Source organism: Planococcus citri, chromosome 5, assembly GCF_950023065.1.
Source record: "Planococcus citri chromosome 5, ihPlaCitr1.1, whole genome shotgun sequence".
In the NCBI taxonomy this organism is placed as follows: Eukaryota; Metazoa; Arthropoda; class Insecta; order Hemiptera; family Pseudococcidae; genus Planococcus; species Planococcus citri.
The window spans coordinates 22,590,058-22,606,527 of NC_088681.1; the positions used below are offsets into that span (position 1 = coordinate 22,590,058).

Sequence of the window (16,470 nt, forward strand, 5' to 3'; positions counted from 1 at the left end):
GAAACTTTTGAGCAATTTTTAGCAAAAAAGTGAGACAATGGCAATTCATGGGGAAAATCAAAATTTTTGATGTATTTCAAATAAAAAAGTCAGAGGTGAGACAGGTGAGACTTTTTGGCAATTTTGACAAAAACGAGAATTTGTACAATTTTTAGCAAGAAGCAGGACATTTTGGTAATCAAGGTATTGGCGAATAAAGAGATTTTTTTTCGAAATTTTTCGCCAAAAAGACGGTGGTTAGCACTAAAATAAATTTTTGAACATTTTTTCAAAAAAAAAAAGTAAATTATCTACTTATGAAATCAGAATTTAAAAAAATTAACTTTCAATAAGTAGTAACTTGGTTAGGTATTTAAAAAGTAACCGAGTACGAGCCCAGGAAATATAGTTTAGAAAGAAAATGAACAAAATATTTTTTAATGTCAGTTTTAAGAACTCATGCTTTCATTGCAATGCCACTTCTTGGATTATTTTTCATTACTCCAACACGAAAAATCGTTATATACTTTACCACACACATCTACTATCAATGTCTTGGTGATTCCTGTTTCTATTGAGAGCTTCTGATTCAAAACTTGAAGAAAAAAAAACAGAGCTTTCCACCAGAAAAAAAAAAACGATATTTTTCTTATTAGTTCTTACTAAGATCATTCTGCCATAATTTTTTGTTAAGATTCCAATAAATTTCAAATTAAAAAATAAGTATACTTATTAATGACTCGTCTAGCTGAACACTCTGTATAGGTATCATTTTTATAACACTCCCCGCAAATGTGTTTCCTATCAAGTTAAATAAACATCCATCCAAATTTTTGGCAAAAAAAAAAGTAGACAAACTCGCAACAAGAGACTAACCAATGAGCTGGATTGAATAGTACTCAAGAATGCACAAAATTCACAATAATTGTTACCTTTCTTGAATTCATTTCAAATTTCAAAACTCAGAATTCAACAAAACAGTACCCTACCGGAAGGAAATCTTAAACGCGATCCTCGGAGCAAGATAACACCTAGAATAAGATAAAATTAAATTAAAAATATATTAAACGGTTATTGCTAAATTTAGGCAACTCATTTTGCTAACTTTTAAACGAAAAACGAATACTTTCAGGTACACACGGTATTCGAATAAAATCGTGTTTTGCATTCGGCAAAGGGAATAGAAGCGTGCCATTAATAAACGAAAGAGGGTAAGTATTACGTTTAATTAAATTTTTTCTCATTTCTCAGGAGTGAAAAATTTTGCCAAAAATTCCTCAGTTTAGCTACCTCTTAACGATATCACTATACAAAAACGAATGTTTCCAAAGGGGAATTCTTCAAGCAGGGTAAAGAAAAAAAAATTACACGAGGAGGAAAATGACGCAGTATTACAAAAATACGATTATTATTATTATAGACCAAGTTGGAAGAGATTTTCGTTCTTTAACGAGTTGATAGCGATATACCAGTATCTACAAAGACAATGTAGGTACGCAGTTCGAGTCGCTTATTATAAGATCAATAAAAGTTTCATATCTTTAAAAATTGGCTGGATTTTTAAGGCAATAGGTATCTGGTATACAAAATACATATATAAGCTCGTACACACGATGAACTGCGCCAAGTATTGAGAAAACAACATCGTAAAGACAAAGTACGAGTAATAATTTTCAATATCTTGATTTATTACGACGAGATAATACACATGAGCCAATCGTCGTCGTACTCGGCGATCAATTTGCCACACTCGTGTGTTGGTACGTCTACGTATATCCAGGTATTTGCAAGTATACATATTTCCAACGAAGGTACCTATATAGTAGGGTGGAGCGGAAAAAATTTATAGACTTCGATTTCGCTGAAATTGAAGTATGTTGGAGATTTTGAGTTGAAATGACTCCCAAAAAATTTTCAGCCCCCCACGTGCCCCTGCGGTGGAACTGTGGCCCCCCAAAGTAGGGTCATTTTGGAAAAAAACGCTGTTTTTCGAATTTAAAAGTAGCAATAACCATTCTTTTCGAAAACGGGTAGCACTCAAAAGTTGCGATTTGAGATGACGAATCGAATGACGTAATTGGTTTTTCGATTTGACCCCTGCTAACCCCACCCAGTTTCGTTTGAAAAGTCGGGAATCGGTGTTTTTTTGCTATTTTAATTGAAAATACAGTCGATTTAGGATTCGAATGCGATTTTATGATTGATTATTACTTTTCACATTGAAACAAGTGAATCTAGCTCGTATTCCAATCTCTACCCCTCCCCCTTTCTTGAGCCCCCCCCACATTAAAAACTCCCCTGCCACCTTGAATATCGTTCCAACAAGAAAAATCACGGGATAAAAGTTGTTTCTTGAACATTTTTCTACATTTTGGTTCTAACAAAAATTTTATTTGGCGCCACCCTTGGGGTCCAAATTCCCAAAAACCATTTCCAAAAAAATTCAAAATCGCGTTTTTAACGTTTTTACGAAAAATTTGTAATCAATCAAGAGTAAAAATTTTCAAACGTTTTCATTACAGACTACCCCTGTTAGATTTTAAATACTCGGTTAAGTTTGAAATTTTGAATGAATGAATGAATGAATGAAGATGTTATTTTTTTCCCCAGTTTTCATAAAGAGAATTTTTAATTACGTACCTTACTGATTGATCGCAAAAAAATGGAAGTATGTTGTAAATTACGTTCAAGATACAAATAATAGTGGCCTATTACAGACATTTCCCGTTTTAGGAATTTGAATCCTCACACTTCCTTTACTCACTTTTGTATTGCACCTAATTGTAATTTAATTTCAAACTTCTCGTATGCATTAATTCAGATCCATGATGTTTAGCTCCGAATTCTGTTTTTTTATTCTTCATTATTTTAGTGGTGTATTGAAGGTGCTTCGCCATAAAAAAATATTTCCCATTTATAATTTTGCTGATTTTCAGAAGATAATGAGGATTTAGAAGTAATTTTGAAATGAACAGTTGAAAATGTTGATGTGACATGCGTGAAGAGGGCTGCATAAGCGAGGCAAAAGAGAAATGAATAAGTACCTAATACTTAGTTCTGAGCACTCCACGTTTCTCGATTACCTACAAATTTTTCGTAAAAACATTAAAAACGCGATTTTTGAATTTTTTTGGAAATGGTTTTTGGGAATTTGGGGCCCAAGGGTGGCGCCAAATAAAATTTTTGTTAGAACCAAAATGTAGAAAAATGTTCATGAAACAACTTTTATCCCATGATTTTTCTTGTTGGAACGATATTCAAGGTGGCAGGGGAGTTTTTAATGGGGGGGGGGGGGGCTCAAGAAAGGGGGAGGGGTAGAGATTGGAATACGAGCTAGATTCACTTGTTTCAATGTGAAAAGTAATAATCAATCATAAAATCGCATTCGAATCCTAAATCGACTGTATTTTCAATTAAAATAGCAAAAAAACGCCGATTCGCGACTTTTCAAACGAAACTGGGTGGGGTTAGCGGGGGTCAAATCAAAAAACCAATTACGTCATTCGATTCGTCATCTCAAATCGCAACTTTTGAGTGCTACCCGTTTTCGAAAATAATGGTTATTGCTACTTTCAAATTCGAAAAACAGCGTTTTTTCCCAAAATGACCCTACTTTGGGGGGCTACAGTTCCACCGCAGGGGCATGTGGGGCGCTGAAAATTTTTTGGGGGTCATTTCAACTCAAAATCTCCAACATACTTCAATTTCAGCGAAATCGAAGACTCTAAATTTTTTCCGCTCCACCCTACTATATAGGCACTGGCAGGTAGAACGAAACATTCGAACGTTTGTGTGTATAGCATATAACTCATAAAGCTTGGCCGATATATTTTGTACACAGCAGAAGGGATGTATAGAAAATTGTAGGGCGATATTTTTCGGCGTCGGGACATATTACACGCATACAGAGTTGACCTATTTACATTGTACAAAGGGTACACGCGAATGCGGCTATATTTCGGCCTTTTCTCTCCTTCTCAGCTCTGCGGTACCGCTGGAATAATCTGATCGCAAGCTTGTAACTTTTTTTTTCGTTTTTCCTCGCAGATGCCCGTATAACTCTCGAGTAATAACCGAATTCAAATACGATGAGTCGACCGGACGAGCAGATGCGTCGCTTTTCTCCATGTTCAGGTTACCGGACAGTAGAGAGCTTCATTTTCAATGCGACGTTGCTATTTGCAAAGGTAGGTAGCGATGAGATGGTATTTTTTAATTTTTCATTTCTCGCTGTTTTGTTATTTCGTCACGCGCGATAAAGAAAACGCTGCCGACGAATAAAAAAGATCTTCGGCGATATATTTTTTCTTCTTTGAAAAAAATATAATGAACTTTATGAAAACTTTATCGACCTGTTAACATTTCCGCCTTGTAATCGTAGGCGTTCTTGAATAGGTACGCTTTTTTTCACTCTTCTAATCGTGAAAACGCTGTCGATGACTCGAGTGGTAATTTACTTGAGCTAGATATTCTTCGGTGCTTAATGAGATGGTGAATTCGTCTGATTACAGGAATATGTCCGGAGATGGTTTGTAATTCGGAATTCGAGCCATCGTCTCAAGCTCAATCCGGCTCCAAAGAAATATACACCGAAGGTACAACCACCGATGAAGGCGTGGTACCTGCCAGCACCACTGTATTCGTCCTAGAACCAGGAGAAGTACCAAGTAAGTGAAAAAAACGTTCAAATCCATCACCGTTGCGATTTTCTTAGACGAATTAACCGATATGGGTGACTTTTACAGGCAGTGGGTACCTATGCGACGATGAAGCTGGAGGTATTCGTCCACCTTGGCTGCTCTATTTATGCATAGCGTTCGGATTGATGTTCCTGATAATGCTCATAATCAATATATTCTTATGCTCGGCCATGTCGTGTTCGTGCGCTCGAACAGAAGTCATAGAAAAAGAGCCGAGTATAATCGAAGATTACGATCCATACAGAAGTTGGCACGGTTCCCAGTACGGGTCTAGGTAAGCGTCGATGTCGTCGTCACGTGTACAGCCTTTGGCGTCGTCCGGCGTCTGTGCTGCTAGCTATATTTTCAAACCGATAACACGAGATGATTGTTTTTAACGAAGTACTAATTCGAAAACACGTATTACTTGACAGGTATTCGTTGAATGGTAAACCAGGATACACGTCGGGAGGATCTACGATGAATTCTACTCGATCGATATCCACCAATAGTGATCACTATGCGATTGTGCACTCGAGACCGGGCAGTAGGTATTCTCCTTCTAATGCGGTCAACAAACATAATCACCATTTAAGGCCACCACCTTCTAATCTAAGTAGTCATTACAACGGAAAACTTTAATAAAACAAAGTAAGCACTTTTCCAACATACTTATCCATCTTCCGGTACCTCAAAAAGTAACATCTTCGATTAACCTTCATCTTCTTATACGTTTTGTTTCAGGTTATTAATGTGATCTAAAGCATTTAAAAATTAATATTTTGTATATATTGTACGTACCTTCTTATATATTAATGATTTTTTTTTCTTCTTTTTTCTCAAAAAAGCAACGTGTTTTTTATGTATTTTTTTTCTTTTTATAATATATATTTACAGACTGTAAACAAACTTTATTACTTTCTTTGTGACGTATTATATTATTTAATTTCTATTTTTTTCTTGTTGTCGACATTTTTATATAATATTATCGTAGTTACGCGTTATTTATTTATGTATAGATATAGTAATGCGAATTGCGAATGCGAATCTCAATCTCGTACTGTACCTTATATTATTTTACCACAATGAAATGTCGAGCATTTAACAGTCGTATAGGTGTAGTATTTCTACCTAATTATAAGTATTCGGTTATCAAAACATACCTATACGAATTAACATCTCCACCATTTCGCGTAAAGCAATTTTCGCACAAAATTACAAATGATCAAAACAAAATATCGTTATTTCTTAATCGTGTAAAGTATTATTGTTTTAGTCATATAAGTCAACGATAACGTGTTAATTATTGTACAGTTTCATAACTAAGTATTGTAAGAATGTAAGTTACCTTAACAGTTGAAAAAAAATGTTTTCTTTATATTACTCGATTATTTATTTCTTACTCGTCTTCGTACTCTCGTAGGATAAAACTAATTCTGCAGATAACCCGAAAAAACAGCAACGAATCGACGTAGAAATATTTCCAAACTCGAATAATACACTCGCTATTTGATGCTCGAAATAGGAACACAACAATTATATAATCCAAACACCATGAAAATAACCTCCACAGAGATAACTCAAACAATAGTAGGGTAAGTATAACAAAATCAAAATTGAATCATTTCCAAACTCAAACCTCAAGATCAAAAAACCAGGAATCAATCCGAATAACTTGATTTAAAAATACATCCTTCGCTGCGATCAAAACGATAGCATTTTTCATTCCGAACCCATCAGCGTTGGGAATTATCAACTCTTCGACAAAATCAGATCATCTGAACGTATATCTCCACTTACCTGTAACTATATAAATGGAAATATGAGATGGTTTGATTAAATACTAACACGATGACAGAAAATTGCAATACAACTTACTCAATTTCGAGCTTTGCTATCGTATTTCCGATTCCAATTCCACCGGAAAAAATAGCATCCAGGAATAAATATGAACATTTCGAACACCAATCAAACACGTTAATACGATTAAATTTGACCGAGAACTCTTTAAATATGAACGTCTGCATTGAAAATTCATTTTATTGTTCTTTCTATTTCATTTAGATATCTGAAAACGCGAATAATTAGTCGAAAACCGAAGGAACTGTCGATAAATCACAACATTTCAACCGCCATAATACCTACGATTGCACGAGTCACATGATAATTTTTGTTTTGTAACGAAATCAGTGTTACCAGATGATGATTTTAAAATATTTACGATTTTACAGATTCTTTTTTTATTCGAAAGCTCACTAATTTTTTCTTTTTCTCGGATTAATTCATGAACTTTTGAGACTTTTGAAGTCAGAATGAAGATCTGTGTCACTACTTTTCGATTATATAGTTGACTTATTCTTTTTTAAATTTTAGCAATAAAAAAGGTTCAAAAGTTGTTGTTCAATTTATTAAATTTAAATTTAAAGATTATAATATAATTTAAAGACTATAATACAATTTAAAGATACCTAGAAGTTTATTTACGAATATATACAAATTATTATGCCAAAAAATTCACATTGAACGCCTTCGTGCTCACGAAACAGAAGCACCTACCTATGTACGTAAGCTAAGTACATACAGATTACAAGAAGGAAAATCAAAATTAAACATTTGAATAAAACGCAGGGTTATACGATGAAAATTACAAATTAATATCTATTATGTAGGTACTAAAAAATCCACACACCTCATGAATAATTTTTACATCAGTGAGCATATTCCTCCAGAATTACCTGCAGGTATCTTACAACTGTTTCTAGATTTTCGCATTTTCATCATGCTTCTTTTCTCCACACCAGTAAAAATATTTCTACAATGTATTCAAGCCCATTAAATTAGAAAATCCAGATGGAGTACGAACTTGAACATTTCACTCTCAATAAATCTAAATATTTCTGAAAAAAATGTCCTCATAACTATATTAAAAATAAAAATCAATGTACTTACATATTTTCTTTTAGATGCTGAACTGCTTCTCCTAGATACTGAATTCTTTCTCTATTATGCTGCATTGCTTCTCTTGCATGCTGAATCATTTCTTCATTATGATGAATTGCTTCTCTTACATGCTGAATTATTTCTTCATTATGCTGAATTCCTTCTCTTACATGCTGCATTCCTTCTCTTACATGCTGAATTCCTTCTCTTACATGCTGAATTCCTTCTTCATTATGCTGAAAATTTTCTTCTAAACGCTGAAGTCTTTCTTCTACATGCTGAATTCTTTCTCCTGGAGCCTGAATTTCTTCTTTTGGTCGTTGAATGTCATCGTTTGATGTGGTTTCGTACTGCAATCAAAAAAACGAACGATGTATGAAATCGATCAAATAAGTTACTTCTGAAAACAAAAGTCGACTTCTCACCTTCTTCGCTTCGTTCAATATGCTATTGATGTGAGCTATATTCTTAATGCCCATTTCAATGAGTTGTTCTTCTTTTAAATTGGCTATATGCGATTCCTCGAGGTTATTCTGTATGAATAATGACAGGTACACCTCCGCGTCATCTTCTGGGATTTTTGCATCTTGTAGGAATTTACGAAGTTCTGAAAAATCCACGTGACATATTTTATGACATTTCAAGAATGAATAGAATTATAAAAGAGAAGTAGATATAGGTAGGTAAGTACCTAAGTATACTGTTATGTTAAATGTTATAATCAGGTGAGATTTTATAGCAGTTCTGCTTGTATTTTATGTAGTGTAGGTACCTACCTCATGAATAGCGAATCTTTTTTATCAGCCTGATTTTAGTTAATTTAGTACTATTATAGGTTTTATTTAAATGCATGAGTAGGTACTTACTGGTTTCTTCCATAATGATCGCTTGATGTGAAAGCAGATTCTGACTGGAACCAATGATTTCTGAAATTACAAAAAATTCATAAAAATAATTGACCAAACGATAAATAAGTGCCGGAAATATCTAATTCCAGCTCGTAAGGACTGAACTAAGAGTGACTTTTGTTCAAGTCTACTTAATCTAAACCAATGGGCAATTTCAAATCGTAAATCGCTAATATATCGTTAACATATGTACCTATTGAGAAATAAGAAATCCTTCAAATGCACATTATTGGCAATTTTTTGTAAGGATACGTTTTGGATTACATTTGGAAAGTCTTAAGACGACTGTTCACATCTGCAAGGCTTAGGTATACAGCTCATAATTATTTTGAATTAGTCGATGCCATGTTGGGAGATCGAGTTCTTCAGTACTAAAAATGTGGTCAAATTCCTAATAATTTAAATAAAGAAAAATTGTTACCTCTGCGACTGATATCTCGTTTTTGTTGTACAAGTTAGGATTTCAATCTGTTCGAATTGACTGCACAGCTTTCTAATAATGACACTTCACTTCTGAAACTCGATTCAATCTTTACAAAAAGAATTAAGGGGTGTATAATTTCAATAATTCTCTTTCGATAATTAAATTTGTATTGCTACCAATAATGCAATAATGCATCACTATTCACTAGTCACGTGCTATTTATTTTCTGTTTCATCACGTGGAATTATTTTGTTTGTAACTTAGGGTTGTAAGGAAATCAGTGTTGCCAATGATAGTTTTAAAAAACTTTACACTCAGATTCTCTTCTCAAAAGCTCTCAGTCTATTAATTTTTTTCATTAAATTTATGAACTTTTTGAGACCTTTAAAGTTATAAAGATCTGTATTATGACTCTTCGATTACTTACGTAATAAATATTAACTCTTTTTACTGATCGTGATTCGTTGAAATTGGTAGTTTGAATATAAAAAACTTATGATGGACGCTTCGATGAAAAATTAATCATTCCACCAATAGGTACCTACGTCGAAATAAAACAACCATCGTTTTTAGCAATAAAAAAGTGGTTTAAATTTTTTTTAATTTAATGAAATTAAAAGATTACAATAGGTATTTAAAGATAGAAGTTTTACCAGTAGGTAGATACGAATTATTATGCCAAAGAATTCACATTGAACGCCTTCGTGCTCACGAAACCGAAGCTCGAAATATTTCAGAAATTAAAACTAAAGATGAGCCACTTACCTATAGCCAATCTATATATGTACAACGATAAACGTAAGCTGAGCACAAATTACAAGAAAGAAAATCAAAATCAAACATTTGAATAAAACGCAGGGTTTTACGATGACAATATGTAGGTACTAGGTACTAAAAAATCCACACTCCTCATGAATAATTTTTACATCAGTTGAGCATATTCCTCCAGAATTACCTGTAGGTATCTTACAACTGTTTCTAGATTTTCACATTTTAATCATGCTTCTTTTCTCCACACTAGTAAAGATATTTCTACAATGTATTCAAGCCCATTAAATTAGAAATATTTTATCCAGATGGAGTATGATTAATTGATTATATGAACTTGAACATTTCACCTCATACAAATTTTCTAAGAATTGGTCAAATAACTTTTAGGTTGGCCTTGGCTGTTTACAATAAGTTACGTCAAATCTTCGTACCTAAGGAAAATATTCATTGTTTATTTCAAGTCCGCTCCTCCGATGATGATTGCTAATACTAAGTCTTAATTTCTCAATAAATCTAAATATCTATTTCTGAAAAAAATGTCCTAATAGGTACCTACTTAATTAATTATTAAAAATAAAAATCAATGTACATATTTTCTCTTAAATGCTGAGTTGCTTCTTTTAGATGCTGAATTCTTTCTCCATTAGCCTATGCTGAATTGCTTTTATTAGATGCTGAATTCTTTTTCTATTATACTGCATTTCTTCTTTTAGATGCTGAATTATTTCCTCATTATATTGAATTGCTTCTCTTACATGCTGAATTCCTTCTCCATTATGCTGAACTTCTTCATCTAAACGCTGAAGTCTTTCTCCACTATGCCGAACTTCTTCTTGTAAACGCTGTAGTCTTTCTTCTACATGCAGAATTCTTTTTCCTGAAGCCTGAACTTCTTCTCTTAATCGTTGAATGTCATCGTTTGATGCCGTTTCTTGCTGCAATCAAAAAAATGAAAGAATCGCATGAAATCGATCAAATAAGTTAAGTACCTTTAAAAACAAAAGTCGACTTCTCACCTTCTTCGCTTCGTTCAAAATGCGATTGATGTGAGCTATATTCTTAATGCCCATTTCAATGAGTTGTTCTTCTTTTAAATTGGCTATATGCGATTCATCGAGGTTATTCTGTATGAATAATGATAGGTACACCTCCGCGTCATCTTCTGGGATTTTTGCATCTTGTAGAAATTTACGAAGTTCTGAAAAATCCACGTGACATTTTATGACATTTTAAGAATGAATAGAATTATAAAAGAGAAGTAAGTAAGTAAGTAAGTACTGTTAAATCTTATAATAAGGTAGCGATATCAATTAAAAATTAAATTCTCATCATATCGAAAGAAAGTTTCGAGATTTTAGTAGTTCTGCTTATTTTATGTAGTGTAGGTAACTTACTCGTGAATATTAGCAAATCTTTTTTGATTTTATTTAATTTACCTACTAAGTACTACTATTAAAGGTTTTATTTAAATGCATTTAAGTACTTACTCATTTCTTCCATAATGATTGCTTGATGTGGAAGCAGATTCTGACTTGAACCAACGATTTCTGAAATTATAAAATTCATAAAAATAACAGTCCAAAGGTCTGACTAAACGATAAATAAGCGCCGGAAATAATTCTGGCTCGCAAGGACTGAAAAAAAATGTGTGACTTTGACTTTCATTCAAGTTTTCTTAAATCTAGCTGATACTTAAACCAATGAGGAATTTCCAATCGCAAATCGCCAACATATTGTTTACATATCTAATTATTTATAAATAGGAAGTCCTTCAGCTGCACATTACCTATTGGCAATTTTTTCATTTTTATAAGGATACGTTTTGGATTACATTTGGTTAGGATTAGGTACGTACAGCTCATAATTATTTTGAATTGGTCGATGCCATGTTGGGAGATCGATTTCTTCAGTACTCAAAATGTGGTCGAATTCTTAATACCTAATTTAAATAAAGAAAAATTGTTACCTCTGCGACTGCTGATATCTCGTTTTTGTTGTACAAGTTGGGATTTCAATCTGTTCGAATTGACTGCACAGCTTTCTAATAATGACACTTCACTTCTGAAACTCGATTCAATCTTTACAAAAAGAATCAAGAGGTGTATTTATTTCAATAATGCTCTTTCGATACCTAATTAATTTGCATTACTACCAATAGTGCAATAATGCATCACCTAGTCATGTGCTATTATTTTCTGTTTCACCACGTGGTGGAATTATTTTGCTTGTAAGGAAATCAGTGTTGCCAATGATGGTTTTAAAAAACTTTAAACTCATCGAGAGCTCTCATCTAATTTTTTTCATTTTTTTTTTTGATTAAATTTATGAACTTTTTGAGACCTTTAAAGTTATAAAGATCTGTATTATGACTCTTCAATTACGTAATAGATTAACTCTTTTTACTGATCGTGATTCGTTGAAATTGGTAGTTTAAAAACTTTAAACATAAAAAACTTATGATGAAGCTTCGATGAAAAATTAATCATTCCACCAATAGGTACCTACGTCGAAATAAAGCAACAATCGTTTTTAGCAATAAAAAAGTGGTTTAAAAATTTGTTTAATTTAATAAAATTAAAAATTGCAATTTAAAGATAAAAGTTTTACAAGTATAGGTACAGATGCCAAAGAATTCACATTGAACGTCTCTGTGCTCACGAAACATGGAAGCTCGAAATATTTCAGAAATTAAAACTAAACAAATATAGCCAATCTATACAACGATATACGTAAGTTAAGTACATAGGTATTACAAGAAGGAAGATCAAAATCAAGCATTTGAATAAAACACAAGGTTTTACTACTACAAATTACATAGGTATTTTATACATACTAAAAAATCCACACACCTCATGCATGATTTTTACATCAGTTGAGCATATTTCTCCAGAATTACCAGTAGGTATCTCACACTGTTTCTAGATTTTTTCATTTTAATTATGCTCCTTTTTCTCCACACCAGTAAAAATAAGGCAAGCACATTACATTAGAAACATTTTATCCACATTCAATATCGTATAGCAAAATATTACCTCACGTTGTATAATGTTTTGGTATAATCTTCAAAGGAGGGAATACTTTAATACTTTTTGAATAGTTTCGTACATTTAATTCCAAGAGGATGAGATTGTCGAGATTCTAAATGCGGCGATCATCATTAGGTACCTAAGTACCTGAGTAATATGCATTTTTCAGGTCAACGCCTCAACGGTTTTTAAGAATTGCCTTTCGATAGAGTTTGATTATTGATTATGATCATGCCACCTCATACGAATTTTCTAAGAATTGGTCAAATAACCTTTAGGTTGGCCCTGGCTGTTTACAATATGTCAACAAATCTTCGTACGGAAAATATTTATGTTTTATTACTATCCGGCAACGACTGCAAATGCCATAAGGCCTCGGTGTCTCAACAAGATATTTAAATCTCTCTGAAAAAAATGTCCGCATTAAATGACGATTATTACAAAATAAAAATCAATCAGTACACTAAGTATATTTACTCTTAAATGCTGCATTTCTTCTTTCAAATGCTGAAGTTCGTCTTCTCTTCGTTTTTGCTGCAATCAAAAAAAAAAAAAAAAAAAAATCATGAAATCGATCAAATAAGTTACCTACTCTTGAAAACAAAAGTCGACTTCTCACCTTCTTCGCTTCTTTCAATATGCGATTGATGTGACCTATTTTCTTAATGCCCATTTTAACGAGTTGTTCTTCTTTTACATCAGCCATGTCCGATTCCTCGATGTCATGCTGTATGAATAATGATAGGTACACCTCCGCGTCATCTTCTGGGATTCTTGCATCTTGTAGAAATTTACGAAGTCCTGAAAAATCCACGTGACATTTGGTACTCGTCAATAGGTAACGATTCTTTTTTATCAGCTTGATTTTATTTAATTTACTCCTACTACTTACTATAGTTATCATGTATAAGTTTTATTTAAATGCATAATAAGTACTTACTCATTTCTTCCATAATGATCGCTTGATGTGAAAGCAGATTCTGACTGAAACCAATGATTTATTCTGAAATTTAAAAAAAAATTCATAAAAATAACAGTCTGAAGTAAGTCTACGATAAATAGGCGCTGGAAATAATTCCGGCTCGTATAAAGACTGAACAAAGTGTGACTTTCATTCCAGTTTTCTTAATCTAAACGAATGGGGAATTTCAAATCGCAAATCGTGAAATCGCCAAGATATTGTTTGCATATTATTCAGAAATAGATAGGAATCCTTCAACTGCACAATATTACCTATTGGCAATTTTTTGTAAGGATACGTTTTGGGTTAGTATTTGGAAAATTGTTTACATCTGTTAGGCTTAGGGACAGCTCATAATTAATTTGAATTAGTCGATGCCATGTTGGGAGATCGAGTTCTTCAGTACTCGAAATACGATCGAATTCTTAATTTAAATAAACAAATAATTATTGTTACCTCCGCACCAGATATCTCGTTTTTGTTTTACAAGTTAGATAGCTTTGTAATAATGACACTTCACTTCGTGAAACTCGATTCAATCTTTACAAAAAGAACTAAGGGTGTATTTCCAATAATTAATTTGTATTACTCTTTAGTACACCAATAATGCATCACTAGTCACATGCTACTATTTTATGTTTCATCACGTGGAGTAATGCGTAATTAACTGGTTTGTAAACTGGTTTGTAACGAAATCAGTGTTACCAATGATGGTTTTAAAAAAACTTTAAACTCACATCTTATTTTTTCAAAAGCTCACTCATTTTTTTCATTTTTTTTTTTTTTTTTTTAATTAATTCTTGAACTTTTTGAGACTTTTAAAGTCAAAATGAAGATCTGTGTCATTACTTTTCGATTATACATATAGTTGACTTCATCTTTTTTGAATTTTAACAATAAAAAAAGTGCAGGTTTAAAAGTTGTTCAATTTAATAAATTTAAGGATTAGGTACCTATACAATTTAAAGATAGAAGTTTTACGAGTAGCTACAGATTATCTATCTATTACAATGATATACGTAAGTTATTAAGTACATAGGTATCTACATTACAAGAAGGAAAATCAAAATCAAGCATTTGAATAAAACACAACGTTTTACGATGACAAATTATCAAGTTATACTAAAAAATCCACACACCTCATGAATAATTTTTACATCAGTTGAGCATATTTCTCCAGAATTGCCTGTAGATTTCTTATACACTGTTTCTAGATTTTCATCTTTTAATAATGCTCATTTTCTCCACACCAGTAAAAATATTTCTACAATGTATTCAAGCTCATTAAATTAGAAAAATTTTATCCACATTCAATATCGTATACATATACATATTACCTCGTCACGTTGTAATATAATATTTTAGTATAATCTTCAAAGGAGGGAATACTTTAATGCTTTTTGATTTCAGGTCGTCAACGGTTTTTAAAAATTGCCTTTCCTGGGAGTATGATTACATGAAGTTGAACATTTCACCTCTTACGAATTTTCTAAGAATTGGTCAAATAACTTTTTAGATTGGCCATGGCTGTTCACAATAATATGTCAAATCTTCGTACATGGAAACTACTCATTTTCTATTTCCGGTCCACTATCCGGCGATGACTGCTAATACGTAGTCTTGATTTCTTAACAATAAATCTACATCTCTCTGGAAGAAAAAAAATGTCCGCATAAGTGATTATTGGAAATAAAAATCAATAAGTACACTAAGTAGGTATATTTACTCTTAAATCCTGAATTTCTTCTTTTAAGGGTCGAATTGCTTCTTTTACATGCTGAATTTCTTCTCTTAAAGACTGAACTGCTTCTCCTAAACGCTGAAATTCTTCTTCTAAATGATGAAGACGTTCTCTTAGTTTTTGCTGCAATCAACAAAAAAAAAAAAGGAAAAAAATCATAAAATCAATCAAATATAAATTACTTTTGAATACAAAAGTCGACTTCTCACCTTTTCAGCTTCTTTCAATATGCGATTGATGTGAGCTATTTTCCAAATGCCCATTTCCTTGAGTTGTTCTTCTTTTACATCGGCCATGTGCGATTCCTTGAGGTTATTCTGTATGAATAATGATAGGTACACTTCTGAGTGATCTTCTGGGATTTTTGCATTTTGTAGGAATTTACGAAGTTCTGAAAAATCCACGTGACATTTTATGACATTTTAAGAATTAATAGAATTATAAAAGAGAACTGAGAAGTAAGTACGGTTAGGTAAGTGTGATAATCGGGTAGCGATTTCGATTAAATTCCCATCATATGTACTTATCACATCAGAAGAAGGTACCTATAGGTTTAGGTAGGTACTCGTGAATAGCGAATCTTTTTTATCAGCTTGATTTTATTTAATTTGTTTTGCTACTATTGTAGGTTTTATTTAAATTTAAATGCATAAGTAAGTACTTACTCATTTCTTCCATAATGATCGCTTGATGTGGAAGCAGATTCTGACTTGAACTAATGATTTCTGAAATTACAAAAAAATCATAAACGTAACAGTCCGAGGTCTGACCAAACGATGTATTTTCAATAATTTCCTTTCGAGAATTAATTTTCGTCGGTCAAATTTTTGGAAATAATTTTCACCATTCGTTGAATCACTACAATTCTACAATATTGTACATACTACATAATTCACAGTCACGTGCTTTCATCACATGGAATTACCTACCTATTTTCAAAGCTCTTTACCTATTTTGTTTGTAACGAAATCAGTGTTACCAATAATGGTTTTGAAAAATTCGGAACTCATTCTCTTCGAAAGTTTGGAAAGGAAAAGAAAA

The 16,470-nt window shown here is 32.6% G+C and overlaps 5 protein-coding genes across 6 annotated transcripts in view; 1 reads left to right on the forward strand and 4 right to left on the reverse strand.

Annotated features, from left to right (window-relative positions):
• Positions 1-6,041, forward strand: part of LOC135847111 (uncharacterized) — a 114,001-nt gene extending 107,960 nt beyond the window's left edge. Inside the window, exons 6-11 of the mRNA XM_065366527.1 lie at positions 1,112-1,190; positions 4,027-4,166; positions 4,491-4,646; positions 4,725-4,953; positions 5,093-5,309; positions 5,403-6,041. Of these exons, the coding sequence (XP_065222599.1) occupies positions 1,112-1,190; positions 4,027-4,166; positions 4,491-4,646; positions 4,725-4,953; positions 5,093-5,300 (812 nt within the window). The 3' untranslated portion in view covers positions 5,301-5,309; positions 5,403-6,041. The remainder of the gene's footprint in view (positions 1-1,111; positions 1,191-4,026; positions 4,167-4,490; positions 4,647-4,724; positions 4,954-5,092; positions 5,310-5,402) is intronic.
• Positions 6,042-7,052: 1,011 nt separating this feature from the next.
• On the reverse strand, positions 7,053-9,137 carry LOC135848066 (uncharacterized). Its single transcript, XM_065367840.1, has 4 exons — positions 8,928-9,137; positions 8,465-8,524; positions 8,024-8,205; positions 7,053-7,948 (listed from the first exon to the last, which is right to left on the reverse strand). The coding sequence occupies exons 2-4, from the start codon at positions 8,475-8,477 to the stop codon at positions 7,604-7,606; spliced, it is 540 nt and encodes a 179-aa protein (XP_065223912.1). The 5' UTR covers positions 8,478-8,524; positions 8,928-9,137; the 3' UTR covers positions 7,053-7,603.
• A 386-nt stretch (positions 9,138-9,523) lies between these two features.
• LOC135847236 (uncharacterized) lies at positions 9,524-11,891 on the reverse strand. Its single transcript, XM_065366684.1, has 4 exons — positions 11,668-11,891; positions 11,189-11,248; positions 10,718-10,899; positions 9,524-10,636 (listed from the first exon to the last, which is right to left on the reverse strand). The coding sequence occupies exons 2-4, from the start codon at positions 11,199-11,201 to the stop codon at positions 10,322-10,324; spliced, it is 510 nt and encodes a 169-aa protein (XP_065222756.1). The 5' UTR covers positions 11,202-11,248; positions 11,668-11,891; the 3' UTR covers positions 9,524-10,321.
• A 336-nt stretch (positions 11,892-12,227) lies between these two features.
• Positions 12,228-14,487, reverse strand: LOC135848068 (uncharacterized). Of its 2 annotated transcripts, none has more exons than XM_065367844.1 (5): positions 14,153-14,487; positions 13,668-13,730; positions 13,347-13,528; positions 13,205-13,261; positions 12,228-13,132 (listed from the first exon to the last, which is right to left on the reverse strand). In XM_065367844.1, exons 2-5 carry the CDS (start codon positions 13,678-13,680, stop codon positions 13,070-13,072), a joined length of 315 nt encoding a protein of 104 aa, XP_065223916.1. In that variant the 5' UTR covers positions 13,681-13,730; positions 14,153-14,487; the 3' UTR covers positions 12,228-13,069. The 2 variants fall into 2 exon arrangements, with proteins under 2 accessions (XP_065223916.1, XP_065223914.1); XM_065367842.1 differs by having other exon boundaries at positions 14,145-14,487.
• On the reverse strand, positions 14,482-16,294 carry LOC135848067 (trichohyalin-like). Its single transcript, XM_065367841.1, has 4 exons — positions 16,095-16,294; positions 15,639-15,820; positions 15,415-15,552; positions 14,482-15,338 (listed from the first exon to the last, which is right to left on the reverse strand). The coding sequence occupies exons 1-4, from the start codon at positions 16,105-16,107 to the stop codon at positions 15,279-15,281; spliced, it is 393 nt and encodes a 130-aa protein (XP_065223913.1). The 5' UTR covers positions 16,108-16,294; the 3' UTR covers positions 14,482-15,278.
• Positions 16,295-16,470: the final 176 nt, after the last annotated feature.